The sequence below is a fragment of the Antennarius striatus genome, chromosome 19 (assembly GCF_040054535.1).
Source record: "Antennarius striatus isolate MH-2024 chromosome 19, ASM4005453v1, whole genome shotgun sequence".
In the NCBI taxonomy this organism is placed as follows: domain Eukaryota; kingdom Metazoa; phylum Chordata; class Actinopteri; order Lophiiformes; family Antennariidae; genus Antennarius; species Antennarius striatus.
Window position 1 is genome coordinate 5,069,115 of NC_090794.1, and position 18,005 is coordinate 5,087,119.

Sequence of the window (18,005 nt, forward strand, 5' to 3'; positions counted from 1 at the left end):
AGACATGGATTTTATATTTATACTTTATTTGGAACAAACCACCTGTGAAAATGTGTATCATGCAGTGTATTGCACGACATATTTAATGTATATAGAGTTGTATTTTCACTGTGAGGTAGAATGCGTTAATTCTAGATGAATAAAAAGGTTTTAAGCATAAAATAATTAAATCGTGTTAAATATTGTAAGTTAATGTTGAGTAATTCTGCTCTGCTTTTATTCTAAGACACTTCTTAAATCTCATCCGATCAGGAGTCTGGATACTTCTACTATCTTGTACTCTTGATAGTAGAAGTAAAAACACTGATTGTTGGCAACTCTTGAAAAAGTGATGCTGAACAGGTGGCTGTTTGTGATGTTACCTTCCTCCAGTGGCTTGGTTCACCTTTGACCCCACAACAGCTCATCGGGACATCGTTCTGTCCAACGAAAACCAGACAGTGAGCTGTAACAGCTACGACGACCGCGTGGTGCTGGGAACCGCTGCCTTTTCCAAGGTAAACACACAAATTACATCGGGTCACATTTGAACAACATGTAGGTGAAGTCATCGGTTATTATTCCAGTGTATTGAGTTTTCTAATCAACTTCAGGGCACCCATTATTGGGAAATCAGCATCGATCGCTATGACAACCATCCGGATCCTGCATTTGGCGTGGCGAGGATCAACACCATGAAGGACATGATGCTTGGGAAGGACGACAAGGCGTGGGCCATGTATGTGGACAACAACCGCTCCTGGTTCATGCACAACAACTCTCACACCAACAGGTAGGTACTGGAAGCTGGGTTGTTCATTTAGATGGAAACTCCAGATAGCATCTTCCACAGTTGGAATTTCATAGCAATGTAAATTTTTTACAATTCAAGGATCCAGCATCTTTTTTTTGGGTTTTCATTTTTAAGACAAATTGTCAGTTTTCAGCTTCTGATGTTAGTGAGATTATCAGGAGGAGACAGACTTTGTGTGGTTGAACTCGTTTCCTCCCATCCATCATGTTGTCCTCTGCATTTGGTCTTACTCAGCAGTGATATTAACACGTACACACATACACATACACACATACACACACACACACACACACACACACACACACACACACACACACACACACACACACACACACACACACACACGCACACGACAGATCCCTGGCGTTTGTACAATAACAAGCGGGAAGATGAAGAAGACTGCAGGCCAACAAACAATCTCTCTGCATCAATCCTGTCTGTGTTTACTTGTATGCTCTCCTTAAACAGTCTTTCAAAATAAAGGTAACTGTTTTTCAAAATAAAATCCCACTCCTCACAAAAAAAACCCCTCTGATGCATTTCTCCTCCTCCACTTCAGTCCGTCCGTCGTTCAGATTTATTCACTGCGCCGTTTCCTTCCACGTCGTTAATCATTTCATGTTTCTTTCTTGCTGTTATTTACCACATATTGATTCCTTCGTTTTTCACTCTCTCTGCTGAGGCAGCCATTGTGTGTTTGGAGCTCAAAAAAACATGCATAAAGACTATTTCATGCTGCCGTCAGTGCAATTTCTAGATGAAACATTAAAATAATGAGAATTCCCAAGCCACAGTTTTGATGGGCTGAAAAACTTTATGGCCACAGAAAGTAAAAATCTAAATCACTGAATGTGGGATTTAAAAGTTTGAATGCATTACTGACAAATATAGAATGAACAAGAATACTTTAAATATCTTGTGTGGAATTTGGTTGACTGGTGAATCACAGTTTTAATGCCTTTTTAATAAGCTGGAGGGAACAGAAGGAGAAAGGATTTAGATGTTCATATGTTCATCTTGATGATTCAGATGTCGGGCCGCAACTGATGATTATTTTCATTAACAATTAATCTAAATAGCCAACAAAAGTGCGGAGAATTGCATCATCCAGTCGGCGCCTCAAATCCCAGAAAACTCTCACAATGAAAAGCAGACAGTTTTTGATATACAGTACTTGCTAGAACGATAAAAAATGAAAAATCTATTAAGCTGGAAATATTTTGTTTATTAATTGTTGACTCAGTTTTATTTTTGTGACTCCTTTCATACAAACATGTAGCCTTACATGGCAAGTTTGACATGACACAGCAGTCAAATAGAATGAAATATAGACAAAACTAGATGAAAACCAGGTATGGCTAAGAATAGTTGTAATGAAAAAGTTAAAGTTGAATAATTTTAATTTTTTTAAGAAAAGGGGTAAAAGCTACAAAAAATAAAAACTAGGTTAAACCAGATTTGTTTAAATTTCTGTATGTTATTCCTTAAAATTATTTTAACTATACAAGAAATGAATTCAACCAGAACTTCTACACACACACACACACACACACACACACACACACACACACACACACACACACACACACACACACACACACACAAACATAACAACTTCTGCTGTGTGTGTGTGGGTGTACAGGGCAGAGGGCGGCATCACCAAAGGAGCGACCGTGGGCGTCTTGTTGGATCTGACCAAACACACTCTGACTTTCTACATCAACAAGGAGCAGCACGGCCCGACCGCCTTCGAGAGCATGGAGGGGGTGTTTGTACCCGCTGTCAGCCTCAACAGAAACGTACAGGTCTGTGTGTGTTAAAGAGTGAAAATACATTCAAACCTTCTGAATTCCAAACCTCGTCATGCAGATTGCTCTGTTTGTCCATTCCAGGTGACCTTGCTGACGGGCCTGGAGGTGCCAAAGAATATCAAACCATAGGAACCCCCCACCCCCACCCCCCGAGCATGCTTTGGAGTCAAACCAACGATGTCCGATGTCATAAAGGATGCCTCACATGGACCTTTTCCAGTCACGTCTGATGGATTAAAACCTGTTACTTTCCTTCTCAAGGTGTCCTTAGTCTGATTAGACTAACTTGAAGCCCTGTTTCATTAATTTGGAATGAAGGAATAAGTCTGAATGATTGGTTATAAATAAATTGCTGGAGCTTGTGGACATCAGTACAGAGAGGACTGCTGTTACCATGGGTTGCCATACTTTTTTCATTCCCCTCTGAAGTTCAGGATACAACAGGCCTATGCTGATATTCCAATTTACACCTCAGTAGCTTTAGAAGAGGAAGATGCAGCTTAAAATTTCACTTTAAGGCCTGAGAATGATCCAACCTTCCCACTTTGACAGAATTAAGTGCAGATTTCCACTAGGTAAATATTTATTTCTTGTGCATTGATTTCTAGCTTTCCAAGGATTTGATTTAAGACATAATATGGGAGTCATGCATGTTTCACTGATGAAATATCTCAATGGTAAAGTATTTTTTTTAATCCAGCTGAGGCTCCAAAAACCTAGTTTCTCCTACCTCTCTCTTTCAAAGCGATGCAGTTGATCTTAAATCATCATTATAGCCTTTTATCATTTTGCTGCAGCTGCCAATCCAACTGTATTTTTGCACAGATAAAATGATAAAACCCTCATATTTATGGCGCCATCGTGTCGTCAAATGGAAGTATTTGGTCTGACAGAATTGGGCATTTTCGGAAGGTTATGATCTTGGCTAGTTTTTTATTTCTGTAGGACTGAATACTGTTCACCCACACAGCGTTTCACGCAGAGTTTTCAGTGTCAGTGATGAGAGGGGTTACAATCATAATGCGGGTCAGAAAATTGTACTGAAACAGCACTTAGCTGACGCATAATTTTGTTTTATGGAACCGGTAGCAACTGTCAAATATCAACATTAGTCGAGAAAAGTGTGGTTAACTCAAGGTAATTTATTTCAGTCTCTGCAGCATCTCAGACAACCTTGAATCATCTTCTGCAAACGTCTGTAATATCACATAAAGCTAGATCAGCTGCTACAGTTTGACATTGAGGATTACAGCCCGTAGGGGACAGCGGCCTCATAAATCTACCAAACCACTGTGACTGAGGATACAAGATGTTTTAATGCACATTTACATCATTGTTTGAAGTTGTTTTAACACGAATGCTGTGTGACAGAAGTCTTGAGGTACAGACAGGCCTGCCTATCAAAGAGATGTCCACAAACTGTAAATATGTTACATGTGAGTTCTGATTGAGATGCATTATACTTAGCATGGATAAATCATTGAAGTTTACCTGAAGGTGTTTTGTATATAGTGTGCTGTATTACTGTCTGTGCATCGATATGCAGCAGGTCGCCCTCTGCTGATGGATGGTGACGATGACAACAACAGGACTGATTCTGTTGTCCAACATCAAACTGTGTTTTCAGACCTTTAGATGGCTGATCTTTGTTACAAATGTCAGCAAACACTTCATCTGACGAGGTGTCAGGTTTTCGCTGAAAGTTTGACATCTCTATCTCACTTTTAAATATTTAATCAGGGACATAAAACAGTCATTTACCAGTACATTTTTATATATGTTCAAAAAAATATGATAAGGGAAGCACTTAAAACCCAACACAACCCAAACTTACCAAGCATGTCATATTTAGCATTTGCATCTCAGAAACTGCTAAACAGGATGACATCTTCAAGAAACTTCTCCAGCTCTGACTCCACATTCATTATGGAGGAAGAATTGATGAGCAGCTAGAATAATGTACATGTTTACAGGGCTTGAACTGTAGGAATTCAGTATTTGCTACCTCTGTAGGCTCTAACAATATCGTGGAACATTTTACAAATGAACCACATAGTTTGAATGGGTAAATGGAGACCAAAACAAGGGCAAGTTAACATTTATGGTGTGGACTTTAAATAATTTTGCTTACGAGTAAAAAGTATACAGTCAAATTGTTCTAGCTCATCAACGCTGCTAAAGAACTGGAAAGTTTAATGAAATATGTAATTGCCTTTTTAACACTGTACTAAGTCAATAAACCCAAAATGAAAACGATTTCATTTGAATTTCAGCGTAGAGGTAGGATCAGCTCGCTTTGTTTGACTTCCTGATCCAGAAAGCAAACACCTATCTGCCAAAGTGGATTTCTTTCCCCCTGATGTTCCCCAGACAGCCAGACCCACCTAAGGGCTACATCCACATCAGTGTTAGGCTTTCTGGCTGCTCCACTCTACCCCAATCCTTCCTCCCCTCTGACCCCCCACCTCCCACACCAGAGAAGTGCAAAGTTAACCAGCCCTGAGGTCGACTTCACCATAACCAGGAATAGATTGTAACATAACCACAGGTGAAATACTTCTTGTTCCTGAGAGTCTGGATTATTTGGGGTTACATGTTTGCCAGCAGTTTATGCCAAAATGGCAGTGAAGAAATCATGACTAGAGGGAATGAAGAGAAAAAAGACCTTCAAAAAGACAGACCATCAGGTTAAATGAGGTGATACGTTCCAAAATATTTTTAAAATTAGGACAGAAATCACATATAAATGATGTAATCCTTGTCTGTATTCCACATACCCACCCATGAATGTGAGACATTTAATTAAGTTCAGGATATGGTGCTGGGAATAAGAGCATGCCACTGCAGTTCAATTTATGACAGACTATTTCATTTTTAAAGTATGTAAATATTTAATTCTGGATTTTTTTGTATAATGCCCTCAGTGTATTAAGCATTACAGTGGCTAAATTATGATTTATATATATATATATGTATACTTTATGGTCGATTACAGAATGGTTTAATTAAGGTTGAAATGAGGCTTGACAACAAATTCTACAGAAACATGTTTTGTGCTGCATTGCCTCATATTTACTTGTTTTTTTTAACACCACAAAAGCTGCTTCAAGAAAATGGTGAGAATTTGTGACCTCACCCAGATGCGCACACTGCCATATCCTACCTTCTTGTTCCACTGTGAACCACCTTTTTTCTTTTTTTTGCGTCCAAGAGCAAAAAAATTAACTGCTTTCTGTAAATATGTGTTGTTTACATCAAGTGGCTTCTGGATATTTTGTAGGTTTGTGGAGGATCAAAACCTACAATGGTAACACCAGGCCTGGTTTTTCTTTTTATAAAAATCATTCAGTGTTTGTGTGTGTGTGTGTGTATCGCATCATGAAAATGTCTGTCAGGACTTTACCTGTGTTTTTTTAATAATCACCCACATCTGTCTTGCCATGCCCTGCCTCCTCCGCCCCAGTCATGCCAATGTAAATGTTTTGTACGACTATATGGTTTATATTTGAGAAATGTATTGTAACTGCAAAAATTTTAAAACTTGACAATGTGAAAAAAAAAACCACACAAATGTCTTTTTGCCATTTATAAAAACTAAATAAATTAACTGTGATGAAATACGTTTGACGGCTCCAGTTTCATAAGATGTCCTGCTGCAACCGTTTCCATGGCTGAGCAGCCATTGGTGACTCAGACACATATTTTATGGTGGCTGATCATCTACTCGGCTCTACTCCTCTTCATCAAACACTGCACACAGTCCTGCAGTGAGCTCTGTTGTCGATCTGGGATACCATTCTTCCTTTTGGTTTCTTCTGTTTTCCCATCATGGAAAATTTCACCTGCAAACAAACGTAGGACTTCACCAGATGCTTATTTGGAATCCTAAATCTTGACTTCAGCTTTAAATTCCAATGGTGTCAGAAGAATCTTTACACCAACAACCTCAGCAGCGATCATTTTCCTCGCTTGCTGCTTTTGATTTTCTGGATCTCCTTGGCGTTTAGGATCAGCATGCCGTTCTTGAAGCGGCCCACCTGACCTGTGGGGGCGTCGCCAGAACCAGAGGACACCTTCTTCTTATCCCTGGTGGAGATGGAACCATAACCCCACAATTTAGTACTACCTGCCACTCTAAGAACTGCTAATGGCAACGTAATGGGAATTACACCCACCTTTGATTATTCTGCTTCTTCTTTTTCTTTAGGTCCTGCAGAACATTTACAGAAGGTTCAACAAAGATAAGCGCAAGGTTTCAAAACATGATTCAGTTACAGCCCAAATAATCCTTTAAAATACAAACACAAATCAGAAGAAGTTCTCACAATGTGCTGTGAATATAAAGCTGAGCATTGAGGAGCAGCTCTTACCGGCTGGACTTCCTCTTTTGGTTTCTGTTTCTTGTCTTTAATCTGCTGCTGCAGTATTTTGTAGTTGACGTATTCCTTTTTGGGAGGCTGATTAATAGACAAATCCAAGTGTTAACCTGCCTCTCAAGCATTAAAATATCTGCTGCAGTAGAATCTAGTGGTGTGATGTTGATTATGTATGTTCATGCGTTGTTCTTACTCTGGCTCCCAGCATGACAGCTCTGTCCTGTTCAAAAACACGCTGCTGCTCCTTCTTGTAGCCTGTGATTCCAAATCGATGCACCTCGAGACGAGCCTGATGGAAACACTCACTAATAAGTGAATTAATCCTGACACATACCAGAGGTAAAGGAGGCTGAATATGTGTTGCTGATTGTGCAACTGAAAAATAATTAGTTGGACATAATTTTAAATGATGTAAATTTAAATTTACATACCTTTTCCAGGTTGAGTTCTTCAAGTGCTTCATTTTTCTTCTCTATCACCTGAGGGGCCTGGAAATGAGGACAAGAAGGAAGAGGCAAAGTGGCATCAATAAATATTGATGAAGAATATGAATAAAGAAAAATAGACTAAGGAACAAACAGTTGAGTGTCAGGTATTTAAAGTTTAACAAAAGTTTAACAAAAATGATAAAGTAATTGAATTTGCACAAACTTGTACAAATTGTGTAGAAGCCATTTGGCTTGTGAAATGTCCATCCTCCAGAATCAAACACCTCTCTCATGACAATATGTTGTCAACCGATTCATACATCAAATGTCTTCAACCAGTTTATACATTGAATTTTGACACTCGTCGTGACACATTGTTGTTTCCACCGTTTATTTCCTTATCAGTGTCATTACATCCATTTTCTGCAATTCCAGATATTAGCCCTTGTCCCAGATGTAACCTAGAGCATAATGATGTTTACATTCTTCCTAGGAACAGCAAAGTTAACATAGATAGTCAAAACAAGACGTTGACCTCGCCGGTGTTCCCAACAAGAATAAAAAAAAAAATTGCACACTTACAGGCACTTTATCATAAGGGCCTGATGATTGTGTGGTTTTCAGTTTCTTTCTGGGGTCATGAAATGTGACAACTTCCACTTGGCTCCCCAGCTGAATGGCTGGACCTGAAGAAGACATGAAAGCCATTGAGAAAAGGAAGACTAGAATACCAAGCTTTGGAATATAGGAGGCTTAAGGCTATCTCCCAAACAGATATGACACAAAACAAGTAGGCCAAAATTTAAAAAAGACATTTGTTGGTTATTTCCAAACCGAATAGTAGCATTTTATGAAAGCAAATGTTTTTAGTTTAACATGATTTCTTGTAATACATCCATCTCCTGACTCAAGTCTGTCCCGTAAGTGATTTTATAACTGATCTGCATAAACCATGTTTATGTTCTTTCAAATATACTGTATTACCATAGCATCATATGTATGCATTGACAGAATATTTAAATAAATCTGCTTGTTAATCAACTCCATGTATTGGAGTCAATTGAGCACAACCCTACAATGAGAATTGTGTTGGGCTTGCTGTGCATTGCTACCTGTTTGTTCAGGACCAGTCTGATTTGCTCTGTCTTCACTTCCTCTGCTGACATCCTTGACAGCACACAATTCTTCCTCCTCCTCATCTTCTACGGATCTTTTTCGCTTCTTCTTCTTCTGAGACTTGAGCTTCTTTTTGGATGCTGGACCATTACCTGCACAGTCAGTTAACAAGAGCATGAAATAAATGTCACCCCCTTTGGTAAACACAATCAACAATGCTCTTAAAATACACTTTGGTTCGGCTTTCTTCTTTTTATATGGCAACACAACCCATGTGGACTGATTATAGCACGAAGTACACGTGCCTGGAAGAACTAAGGCTTCACAAACCGAGTTATCATCAATGTAGCATTTCATCTGATAGCTGATGTTTGCTAGTATTAAAGTAATAAGCACAGCTGATGTAGCTAGATTTAGTATGAAAAGTAAAACAATAAATGCATTAAATTGTTTTAACAGTGCTATTGTGCAAACAGTTTCCGGAAAGTGTAAAAAGGAAGAAACATTTCAAAACACGACTGTTAATGTTAGCGGTAAAGCTAGCTACCCGGCTAACCACACTTACCAAAGTCATAAAGTTTATCCAGAATATGCTCAAGAAACTGACAATCTTCGTCTGGTTCTCTGTTCGTTTCCGAGTTCATTTTCAACAATTGTTACAGTCGGCTTAATGAAAATACGAACTGCTTGGGGCTCAAAGAAACCAGTGCAGCCATTGATGTCAACAAACCGGTAACGCACGTGGGGTCGGCACAACCGCGTTTGTCCTTCTCGGCTGCCGTACTTGCGGAAATGACACGGAAATGCATTTTTAAACGCCCATACGAACTTATTCAGGCGAATCTTCTCAACTTGAAGTGTCGTCCAAGAACCAACACCGGACAAATATTTGTGCACATGTAACTTGACTGGATGCAAGGTCTACGAATCAATAAAGTGTGATAAATTATGGCGTCGGAAACGACTTATTCGGTATGTATGCTTTGATTTCCGTGGCTAAGCTCGTTTAGCACGCCGCTGTGACAGCTTGGTGGACGGACTCTGACATTTGACATTCAGTTCAATCAGGTGCACGCCTAATCCATACCGGTAACAACACGGCATCGGAACGCGCTGTTCTTGCTTTTAACGAATAGTAACATACATTTAATCTGATCGGTTGATATTTTAATTTGCAGCGTTAAAATAATGCAAAAGATTGTGAAGTAAATACTTCTTTACATGCGTACCCAAAAGAATTAATCCACAGTTCTTCTGGTCATGGAGATTAACGGCGCATCCATTCCTAGATTTATAACCTGGGCTTCGTCACGTGATAACGGTCACATGAGTTGTTTTCATCGCTTTAAAGTTGCGTCTGGAATTTTGAATATTATTCCTCCAGATTGAAGTGTGCTATTTTTCCATCCTTTTACCAACCCCCAGACATTTTTTAAGCTGAGGATAATAAACGCATGTCTCATGAACACACCATTACTAGGGGTGTTTTTCTTGAATAAATTAATTTGGTGGTATTAATGTGACGTGAGGCAGCCCTCCCTTTTTTTTGTGCCATAGTGCTGTGTTCTCTGTGCACATATGCAGCAACTCAAAAATGTTCTTGCAATGATGCAAAATGGAATGCATGCATTCTACACACTGACAAACATGCATTTCAAGTATTTCTTCTTTTAGAGATCTGTGTTGACACAAATTGCTGAAAGGGTTTTTATTTCTGATTGAATAAAGTGTGTTTGTGTAGTTCCACAACAATGTATGCGTACTGACATGGTGACCTACTCTAATTTATTTATGAACATGTCTGGATGGATTGATTACTAAAAACTAATAATGTTCGCATGTCTCAGTGTCGTTAATTGTGTCTTGTTTTCGTTTTTTACATTGAATGTACACAAATTTTGATCTGCAGATTTTCCTGTCCTAAATAACACCTCAACTGAAAATATTTGGTCAAACATTAGGGCTGTTCTGTTTTGTAAACCCTCAGTTGTCACAGGGTGTGAATTAAAAACAGGACAATGCACTCATTCTAAATGTTTAAATGTAAGAGATATGTATGTTTGATTCTAATGTGCTACGATGCTGTTTTCTATAGCATAGAGAACCAATGCTGAAGAAGAGAGATGACTTTGAGGACATGTTGGAGGAGAGGAGGCATTCAAGTGACCTGAGATACGCTCTCAAATGTTACGCTCCTGTACTTTACAAAGGAATTGTGCCTTGTAACGCCAACATGCTGAAGAGCATGGTGCTTCAGTCTGATCAGCTGCATTACGTCATCACTCAGGTGAGTCAGAAGGTGACTGAGACCAGGCTCTGATGCTCTAAAGGATGAATCTGGTGTATTACATATATTATATGGTATATTTTTATTGTCAAGGTTACCAGAGAAACGGGCAGGGCATCTGATGATCTTCGGGAGGAGGCGTCAGCCATCTTGGAGGAGATGGCTCACTCTCTGCAGCTCAGCACTGTTCGCTTCTTTGCCTTCACTCTCACCAAGGCTTTTAAAACCTTGTTCAGGAGCATCTGTGTCAATGAGGATGGCATTCAGAGGGTGAGAACAAACACAAACGGTGAAAGATGAGTCAAAATTTACCACCGACACAAAGCTAATCTCCTCTTTGTTTGCTTTTTAGCTCCAACAGGCCATTCAAGATCACCCAGTAGTCCTGCTGCCCAGCCACCGCAGTTACATGGACTTCCTGCTGATGTCGTACATCCTGTACACCTACGACCTGGCTCTGCCTGTCATTGCAGCCGGCATGGGTTAGCCTTAAAAAGAACAAGAGCATATAGACCATATTGAGATAGCAGATATTTTGATTGTTTTAGGATGTTTCGAAATGAATCTGAAAGCATCAACAAAGATTCTTGTTTAATAGAAGATGTGGCTCCTCTTCATAACGTGATTTATACATGAAACTTATATACATAAAACTTCACATTGTGTTTCCCTGCAGATTTCATGGGCATGAAATTCGTCGGTGAGATGCTGCGGATGTCAGGAGCTTTCTTCATCCGCAGGTCGTTCGGCGGAGACAAACTGTACTGGTGTGTCTTCTCAGAGTACGTCAAGACGATTCTCAAGGTGAGGGTGCTGTTTTCACCTAAATCTTTTGTAAGTGACTGCATTGAAGGTGGAAGAGGAGTCACTACTTTTTATTGATGACTGTTTTAAGTGTCCATACGATACATCAGACTTTCTTGTGATTGACGACTATTCCTTTATGCTGTAGATGGATAATATTGGAATAAGTAATTTTTTTTAACAATTTAAAAATATATATCTTCTCAGAATGGATTTGCTCCAGTTGAATTTTTCCTAGAGGGGACCAGAAGTCGAACAAACAAGTCTTTGACACCGAAATTAGGTTAGTTGCAACTAAAAGCAACAACAACAAAATCACATGCAAGGAATGTGTCCATTATATAATCTTCTTTTAGCTCATACATTTACACACTCAGCATCTGTCATGAAGTGGATCCCAGCATCTTTACACCGGCAAAGTTAACCTGTCCCGTTGCAGGTTTGTTGAATATAGTCATGGAGCCTTTCCTTAAGGGGGAGGTGTTTGACGTTAGTGTGGTCCCCGTCAGCATCAGCTACGAGAGGATTTTAGAAGAGACGCTGTACGCCAGAGAACTGCTGGGTGTTCCTAAACCAAAAGAGTCCACTTCAGTGAGTCATTTTAATAATCTGAATTATTAATTAATGTCAAATGGAAACGAGTTACGGTTATGCAAAGTATTTAAAAATATAAAATCTTGAAACAACATGTCATAGTCTGCAGCGTGATGATTGTCTTTAACCCAGGTCCTCATCTCTCCTCTGTAGGGCCTGTTTAAAGCCAGAAAGATCCTCAGTGAGGATTATGGCAGCATCCACGTTTACTTTGGTCAACCCGTGTCTGTTAGGAGTTTAGCGCAGGACAGAGTTAACCGCTGCCAGTTCAACCTGCTGCCAAGGTATGGCATGAACTGGTCGTGTTTGGTTTAATAGAACGGTAACACATCCTATGGAGTGCTGATTGATTTCAGCTGGTTTACTATAATGGATTATCATAAGAAACAATCAACTTTCAGGTAATGCATGCACAGTAAAAGTATAAAGTAGCAGAAAAGGGAAATAATCAAACAAAACACTCCTCAAAATCATAATTGTGACTTTTCCATTTTCAGATTCATCCCCAGGAAGCCCAGCGAGGAGATCCAAAACTTTGTGAACGACTCAGCCTACAAGCTGTTGAGGACCCAGGAGGAGAACGTGGTCCAGAAGCCGTGGGTCCTTCTGGTGTCCCTGCTGCTCACAGACCACTACCACAACCAGGTGGCAGGGCAGAAGCGGGGCATGACGCTGAATGAGCTGACCACTCAAGCTGTGTGGCTCAGGGACATTTCCAGGGAATACGGAGCTTTCCTCCACTGGCCTGGTACCGTATGAACCCTGTACCCGTCCTAAAGTGTCATTCGAGAGTTTAATGAAGTTTGAATATTTGATGCAGTCTTGATAAAGTGCGAACCCATTACTTCTTCTCTCAGACCACACCCCTCCATCAGAGGTGGTTTCCTCCAGTCTCTCCCTGCACCGAGATCTTGTGAGGATCGATGAGGACAGAGTCCGGCTCGCGCTGGAGCAAGGTTTGATTTCCTTACTTTGATTTCTGCTTTGTTTCTGTTTGTCTTTGGTAATCCGTGTGACGGTAGTGAAGGGGTGGGACATCAGTCAGGAGGGTTGTTGGTCCTTGGCGGACCTGCGACTCTTTATCAGCTGTTCAAACACCAGTGGCTGCCTTTATGGATGTCGCACGCTCTTATCAATGCTTTAGCAATGCTCTGACTTCCAACCTTGTCTTAAAGATGAAGAACAAGCGATGCCAGATCAGCCTGACAGCAAAGCCTCTCCAGAAGAGGAGCTTTTGAAGCAGGCGGTGGTGATACTGTCCTGCACCTCCTACAGGAACCAAGGGCTGCACGTGTTCCTCCGACCAGCTCTGCTGGCCTCCGCCATCCACTCCGCCGCCTCCAGCGTGAAACGTAAGACTGAAACAAGGCTTACATTAAAGCACAAAAACAGAAACTCCTTCATGTTTATTTTATTTATTTTTTTTCAGAGGAGGTCTTCAACAGTTTCAGCTTCCTCAGAAACACGATGTCTAATGAGTTCATCCTCTGCCCTGGAGCTACAGTGCAGGTGCAGGAACAACATTTAAATGCTGAACATTTGCACTTGAAAGTTCAAATGAATGTCTAGAGTACATTTACCGTATCAACATTAAGACACTGATGAGATGTTTTGCAGGACTTTGAGGAGGCCTGTTACCTGTTGGTGAAGACCGGCGCTCTCCAGATCACCCAGCATGAAGTTCTGGTGACAGAGACGGGACACAGAACACTGGCATTCCTCACCAGTCTGCTAGATCCGTTCTTACAGGGGTACCAGGTGAGGGACAGGCCTTCAATGTATTTCAAGCCTTTCGACTACAGACAATGTATTAAATATGGTTTAAATAGCATAAAAACACATATTTGTAAAGACACTTAAGTTAATAAGCATGTAAAACTCTTTTGTTTCATTTATAAGTTGAATTTGCAGCTTCAGATTTCATACTAGGAACGGCGTCTCTATGTTAGTCCATATCAATCCTCTAGAGGGCGCTGTCAACATTTCATTGTGTCGTTTGTGTTCTCAGGTTGTGTGCCGGTTTCTTTGTGAAGAGGACGATCAGCCACTGACAGAGAAAGAATTCATTCCTGCTGTCCGCAAATTCATCACCAAACAACTTCTAGCAGGTTTTTATTTTACAACTTTGACTTTTTTTCCCCAATCTGTTTCTGCACTATAAATATCGTTACCTCAGCTGTGTTACCTCAGTGTTACCTTATCTCCATTTGTTGTTATCAAGGCCATCTAAGATACACTGAGGTGCTGTCGTCTGACCTCCAGAAGAACGCTCTGGCGGCTTTGCAAAGACTTGGAGCTGTACATAAACTCAATGGGTATGTTTGGTCTTGATCATCTTCGTATCCAGTTATGTAAGCAAGGCTTCTTTGGAAGTTCCATAATATTTGTGCAATTTAAGTGTGTTTTTTTGCTTCAAAAGATTTGTGATTACAAAAAAGTAAGTAAAATAAAAATAACGCCAGTGGCATCGATTTTTAAGAAAGCATGCCGTTTAAATTCTGAGCGCTGTTGAAAATTCTTGAACTTGCTTTTGTGTCGCTGTTTCTGCTTCAGAGGGGAACAGAGGACTTTAAAGGTCAACAAGGTACTGTTGAGCTCTCTGCAAGATGCTCTGGGTAAGAAACAGCCTTTCTCCAACACCCCACTCCCCCACCTCCCCTTCCCAGCAGGATTAGGTGTTGCTTTGTCTCCTCCCAGCCTTGAAAGCAAAAGTCAAATCTGTCTGTTTGTCTAGGAGGAAAACTTCCCACTCAGAAAGCCGTCACCGCTCGCCTCTAAACCGCCGACCTCCGGAGGAGGCAGTGAAACAGTCCAAATCTTTCTCGCTGCTTCGTCTTCATGCGACGACACCTCAGCTCATCTCTGCCAAACTAGTTCCTGTGAGAGATGGAACAGGAAAGTTGCCATCTGGAGAAAGCTGCACCTCCGTTATTTCCCCAATTAATTTCATTTTGTTTACCTCTCTTTTCTCACTTCTGTCTTCCTTTAGATTTTTTTTTTAATGTGTTATTAACCCAGCTGCTCAGCGATGCCTGTTAAGGTGTGGAGCTATGCTATGTGTCTCATTCTAAATAACCGACCTTTTTGCTACAAGCAGCTTGGTGAAAGCTCCTGAATGATCTGAATCCACCTGCGATAGTGGACGCCCTCCCTTAATGGGTTTCTCAGTATCTGCTTTCACTCTGCTTTCTATCTTCTTTTCCATCAGACCTTCAGTCTGGTCATCTCTCACAGCCCTGTTCCTCTCGTTTGAGCACTTTATTCATTTAATGTATTGTGGACCTATATCTTCACCTTCTTTTGATCTACAGTGTCTTCATTTGTCCTCCCCCCCACCTTTTGTGAGGGGAAACAAATGATGCTAAAGTGTCAAGATGAGAAAATGTGGATGGTGTTTTATTTTATTTTGGTGAAAAGGTGTTTTTCTTCTGCACTTCATGAACACGAGTCAATATTTATTGCGAGTTGCACTTGCCAAAGAGCCAAGAACTACATTAGCAGCACTCCCAAGCTTTGTGGATATGCAGTACATTCAACTTTATTTACTTACTGGAAATGCTTCTCATGCCAAACTATGAATTAAAAAAACCACTTTGAATTGTGAGAGTGAAAATTTACCAGGTAGGCCAAAGCAATTGATTTTTGTTTACTCTTAGAAATAAAGAACAGAATATTAAGTTGCTCAGTGCAGCATGCTATCGGTTACAAGAAGGAGAGGAACAGTAAAAATAAGGATAAGCATCAGCTTCAAAATGCTCTATAGCTGAAGAAAAACTCATTGGGAGTTTGCTGAGGTTTTTTTTTTAAAGACTCAGGATTGTCTTTATTAATTAGATTTTTAAATTACAATTTTCCAGACTAGATTAGTTACAAAGATCCTCCTTTTGAGGCTATTTATTTGGTAGTTAACTATCAGTGTTGTCATGTTGACCTTCATCATTTCAGAGTTGGCAGCAGATTGAGATTTTACACACATGGGCGCATTGAAACCAAAACTCATTGTACATCTCTAATCTGCCCATCCCGACTGTAGAAACGTCAGTGTTCTGTGCTGAAGTTTCTACAGTAAAAAGTTCTGTTTACGGGTGTCGATCTGACGCTTTATCACTGAACAACTTGCATACGGATAGAAAGCTGTTAAACACTCATCCTCAGGCTTCTCTTGAGCTGATGACAAGCGGCGATGATCTGATGGACATCTCTCATGCAGTGCGAGTTCATCGGTGGTCATTTTGTTTTTCTGCATCAGTAACTGGTTTTATACTGAATAATGTTTAAATATTTGACTCCTGTATGTGTGACTGTGTGCATTACTACATTTAACTATATTTATGTCTGTTTGTATTGGGTTTGGCTTTTTGGTTAACAAATGTACCTGCTGAAATACTAAAGCATGTTAATAAAGTGTTTTGCATTACACATCACAGCCCGGCTCGTGTCTGTCTTGTACGTAAACTGGAGTTTAAGAACTGCTAGTGCAGGTTAATCAAAAAATAATCCACAAGAGAACCAGGTGAGCAGGGATGATTGAATTGCTTGAAAAATCATTTTGTAGTGCAGTGTGGGAGTGTGTTCACAAGAACTTGATTCAAAATTTTACATTTTTTTGAGATTAATATTCAACAAAAATTCCACAACATCTATATAATTTTAGCAGGCAAATACAAAATCTGGAGTCAAAAAAATATTCCTCTGCTGATGTAGAACACTTGAAATAAAGGAAATATTGATATGAACAAATAATATTAAATTTATTCCTCAGATTGATTCACTTAAATGTCAAATAGTTTACAGTACCTTTATCCTGAAGAAAAATGATGAATCTCATAATGACAATAAAATGATTATTAATTCAAACTTCTCGTGCGGCGGATTGGAGCTCTGATTGTTGGGAGAGATTTACACATCACCAACCTCTAGGTGTCAGACTTGCCTCTCGGTGAACCTTTTCTTCATAGCAGGTTGTTCATGCACACACACTAACACACACTCTCACAGCAGCATTTTTCATCATGTTTTGTAGCTGTGCTGCTGAGTAAGAGACCGCTGCCAGCAAATCCACCACTTTTCATCCATATTGCCCTTTCTCTCATACTCACTCAGCCTCTGACAAATTATAGTTTCATCTAAAGTTACCATACCGAATTGCTTATATACACACTCCAGTCCATCTATCCACCTATCCATCTATCCACCCACCCGTTTCCTCCTCCTGCCTTCTCCTTCCTTCCATCCATTTCTGTCTCCCTGATGGTGGTGTGTAATAGTGTCAGCCGCAGTCATATCAGCACTTTATCGGCAGCATTATAACAAACTGTATTGAAGGGAGGGGGCACACGCATTCATCTAGGCCTATGCAAGAGGGCAACACAATAATAAACTACTCTGTAACCTGTGGCGGCCTCTGGGAAACAAAAGAAACAGACGGCTGCTGTTTCAGGAGTACAGTGTGTTGAGTTTGCTCCTTTAAGTCTGGCATCTGCCATCCCCTTAGTGGTGATGTGTGTCGATGTGTGGCTAAGTGCACACAGCCCTGTGTTGTGCCCCCAGGGGCCGGTGGAGGTCTATATGTAGAGGATAGGTTGAAAGAAAAAAGGACCCGGGTGGATAATGTTTCAGCAGTTAACCTGAGGTAATGCAGTGCTGATGGATTTAGCTCATTTGCTCCAACAGATTCTGTTCATCAGCGCTGCGCTGGAGGCCGACTATTTCCATACAGTATAGAACCTGCAGAGGGCCCCTGCTGAGGGACCAGGACTTTCCCATACTTTACAATACTTTGCAGAGTGAGTCCTG

The 18,005-nt window shown here is 40.4% G+C and overlaps 3 protein-coding genes across 4 annotated transcripts in view; 2 read left to right on the top strand and 1 right to left on the bottom strand.

Moving 5' to 3' along the window:
• LOC137613211 (E3 ubiquitin-protein ligase TRIM9) overlaps positions 1–2,807 on the top strand; it is a 29,534-nt gene extending 26,727 nt beyond the window's left edge. Inside the window, exons 9-12 of the mRNA XM_068342235.1 lie at positions 373–497; positions 594–772; positions 2,436–2,598; positions 2,686–2,807. Of these exons, the coding sequence (XP_068198336.1) occupies positions 373–497; positions 594–772; positions 2,436–2,598; positions 2,686–2,733 (515 nt within the window). The 3' untranslated portion in view covers positions 2,734–2,807. The remainder of the gene's footprint in view (positions 1–372; positions 498–593; positions 773–2,435; positions 2,599–2,685) is intronic.
• A 2,806-nt stretch (positions 2,808–5,613) lies between these two features.
• Positions 5,614–9,270, bottom strand: c19h1orf131 (chromosome 19 C1orf131 homolog). 2 transcript variants are annotated; one of them, XM_068342945.1, is made up of 9 exons: positions 9,090–9,270; positions 8,521–8,676; positions 7,991–8,094; positions 7,412–7,468; positions 7,174–7,269; positions 6,975–7,061; positions 6,780–6,814; positions 6,550–6,690; positions 5,614–6,446 (listed from the first exon to the last, which is right to left on the bottom strand). In XM_068342945.1, exons 1-8 carry the CDS (start codon positions 9,166–9,168, stop codon positions 6,561–6,563), a joined length of 744 nt encoding a protein of 247 aa, XP_068199046.1. In that variant the 5' UTR covers positions 9,169–9,270; the 3' UTR covers positions 5,614–6,446; positions 6,550–6,560. The 2 variants fall into 2 exon arrangements, with proteins under 2 accessions (XP_068199046.1, XP_068199045.1); XM_068342944.1 differs by having other exon boundaries at positions 5,614–6,690.
• Positions 9,271–9,335: 65 nt separating this feature from the next.
• gnpat (glyceronephosphate O-acyltransferase) lies at positions 9,336–16,623 on the top strand. The gene is made up of 17 exons (XM_068342238.1): positions 9,336–9,496; positions 10,620–10,811; positions 10,905–11,081; positions 11,164–11,293; positions 11,488–11,615; positions 11,823–11,898; positions 12,055–12,206; positions 12,363–12,493; positions 12,707–12,957; positions 13,067–13,165; positions 13,385–13,561; positions 13,639–13,718; positions 13,827–13,967; positions 14,218–14,317; positions 14,431–14,524; positions 14,763–14,824; positions 14,944–16,623. Exons 1-17 carry the CDS (start codon positions 9,473–9,475, stop codon positions 14,985–14,987), a joined length of 2,058 nt encoding a protein of 685 aa, XP_068198339.1. The 5' UTR covers positions 9,336–9,472; the 3' UTR covers positions 14,988–16,623.
• The last annotated feature ends 1,382 nt before the right edge of the window (positions 16,624–18,005 follow it).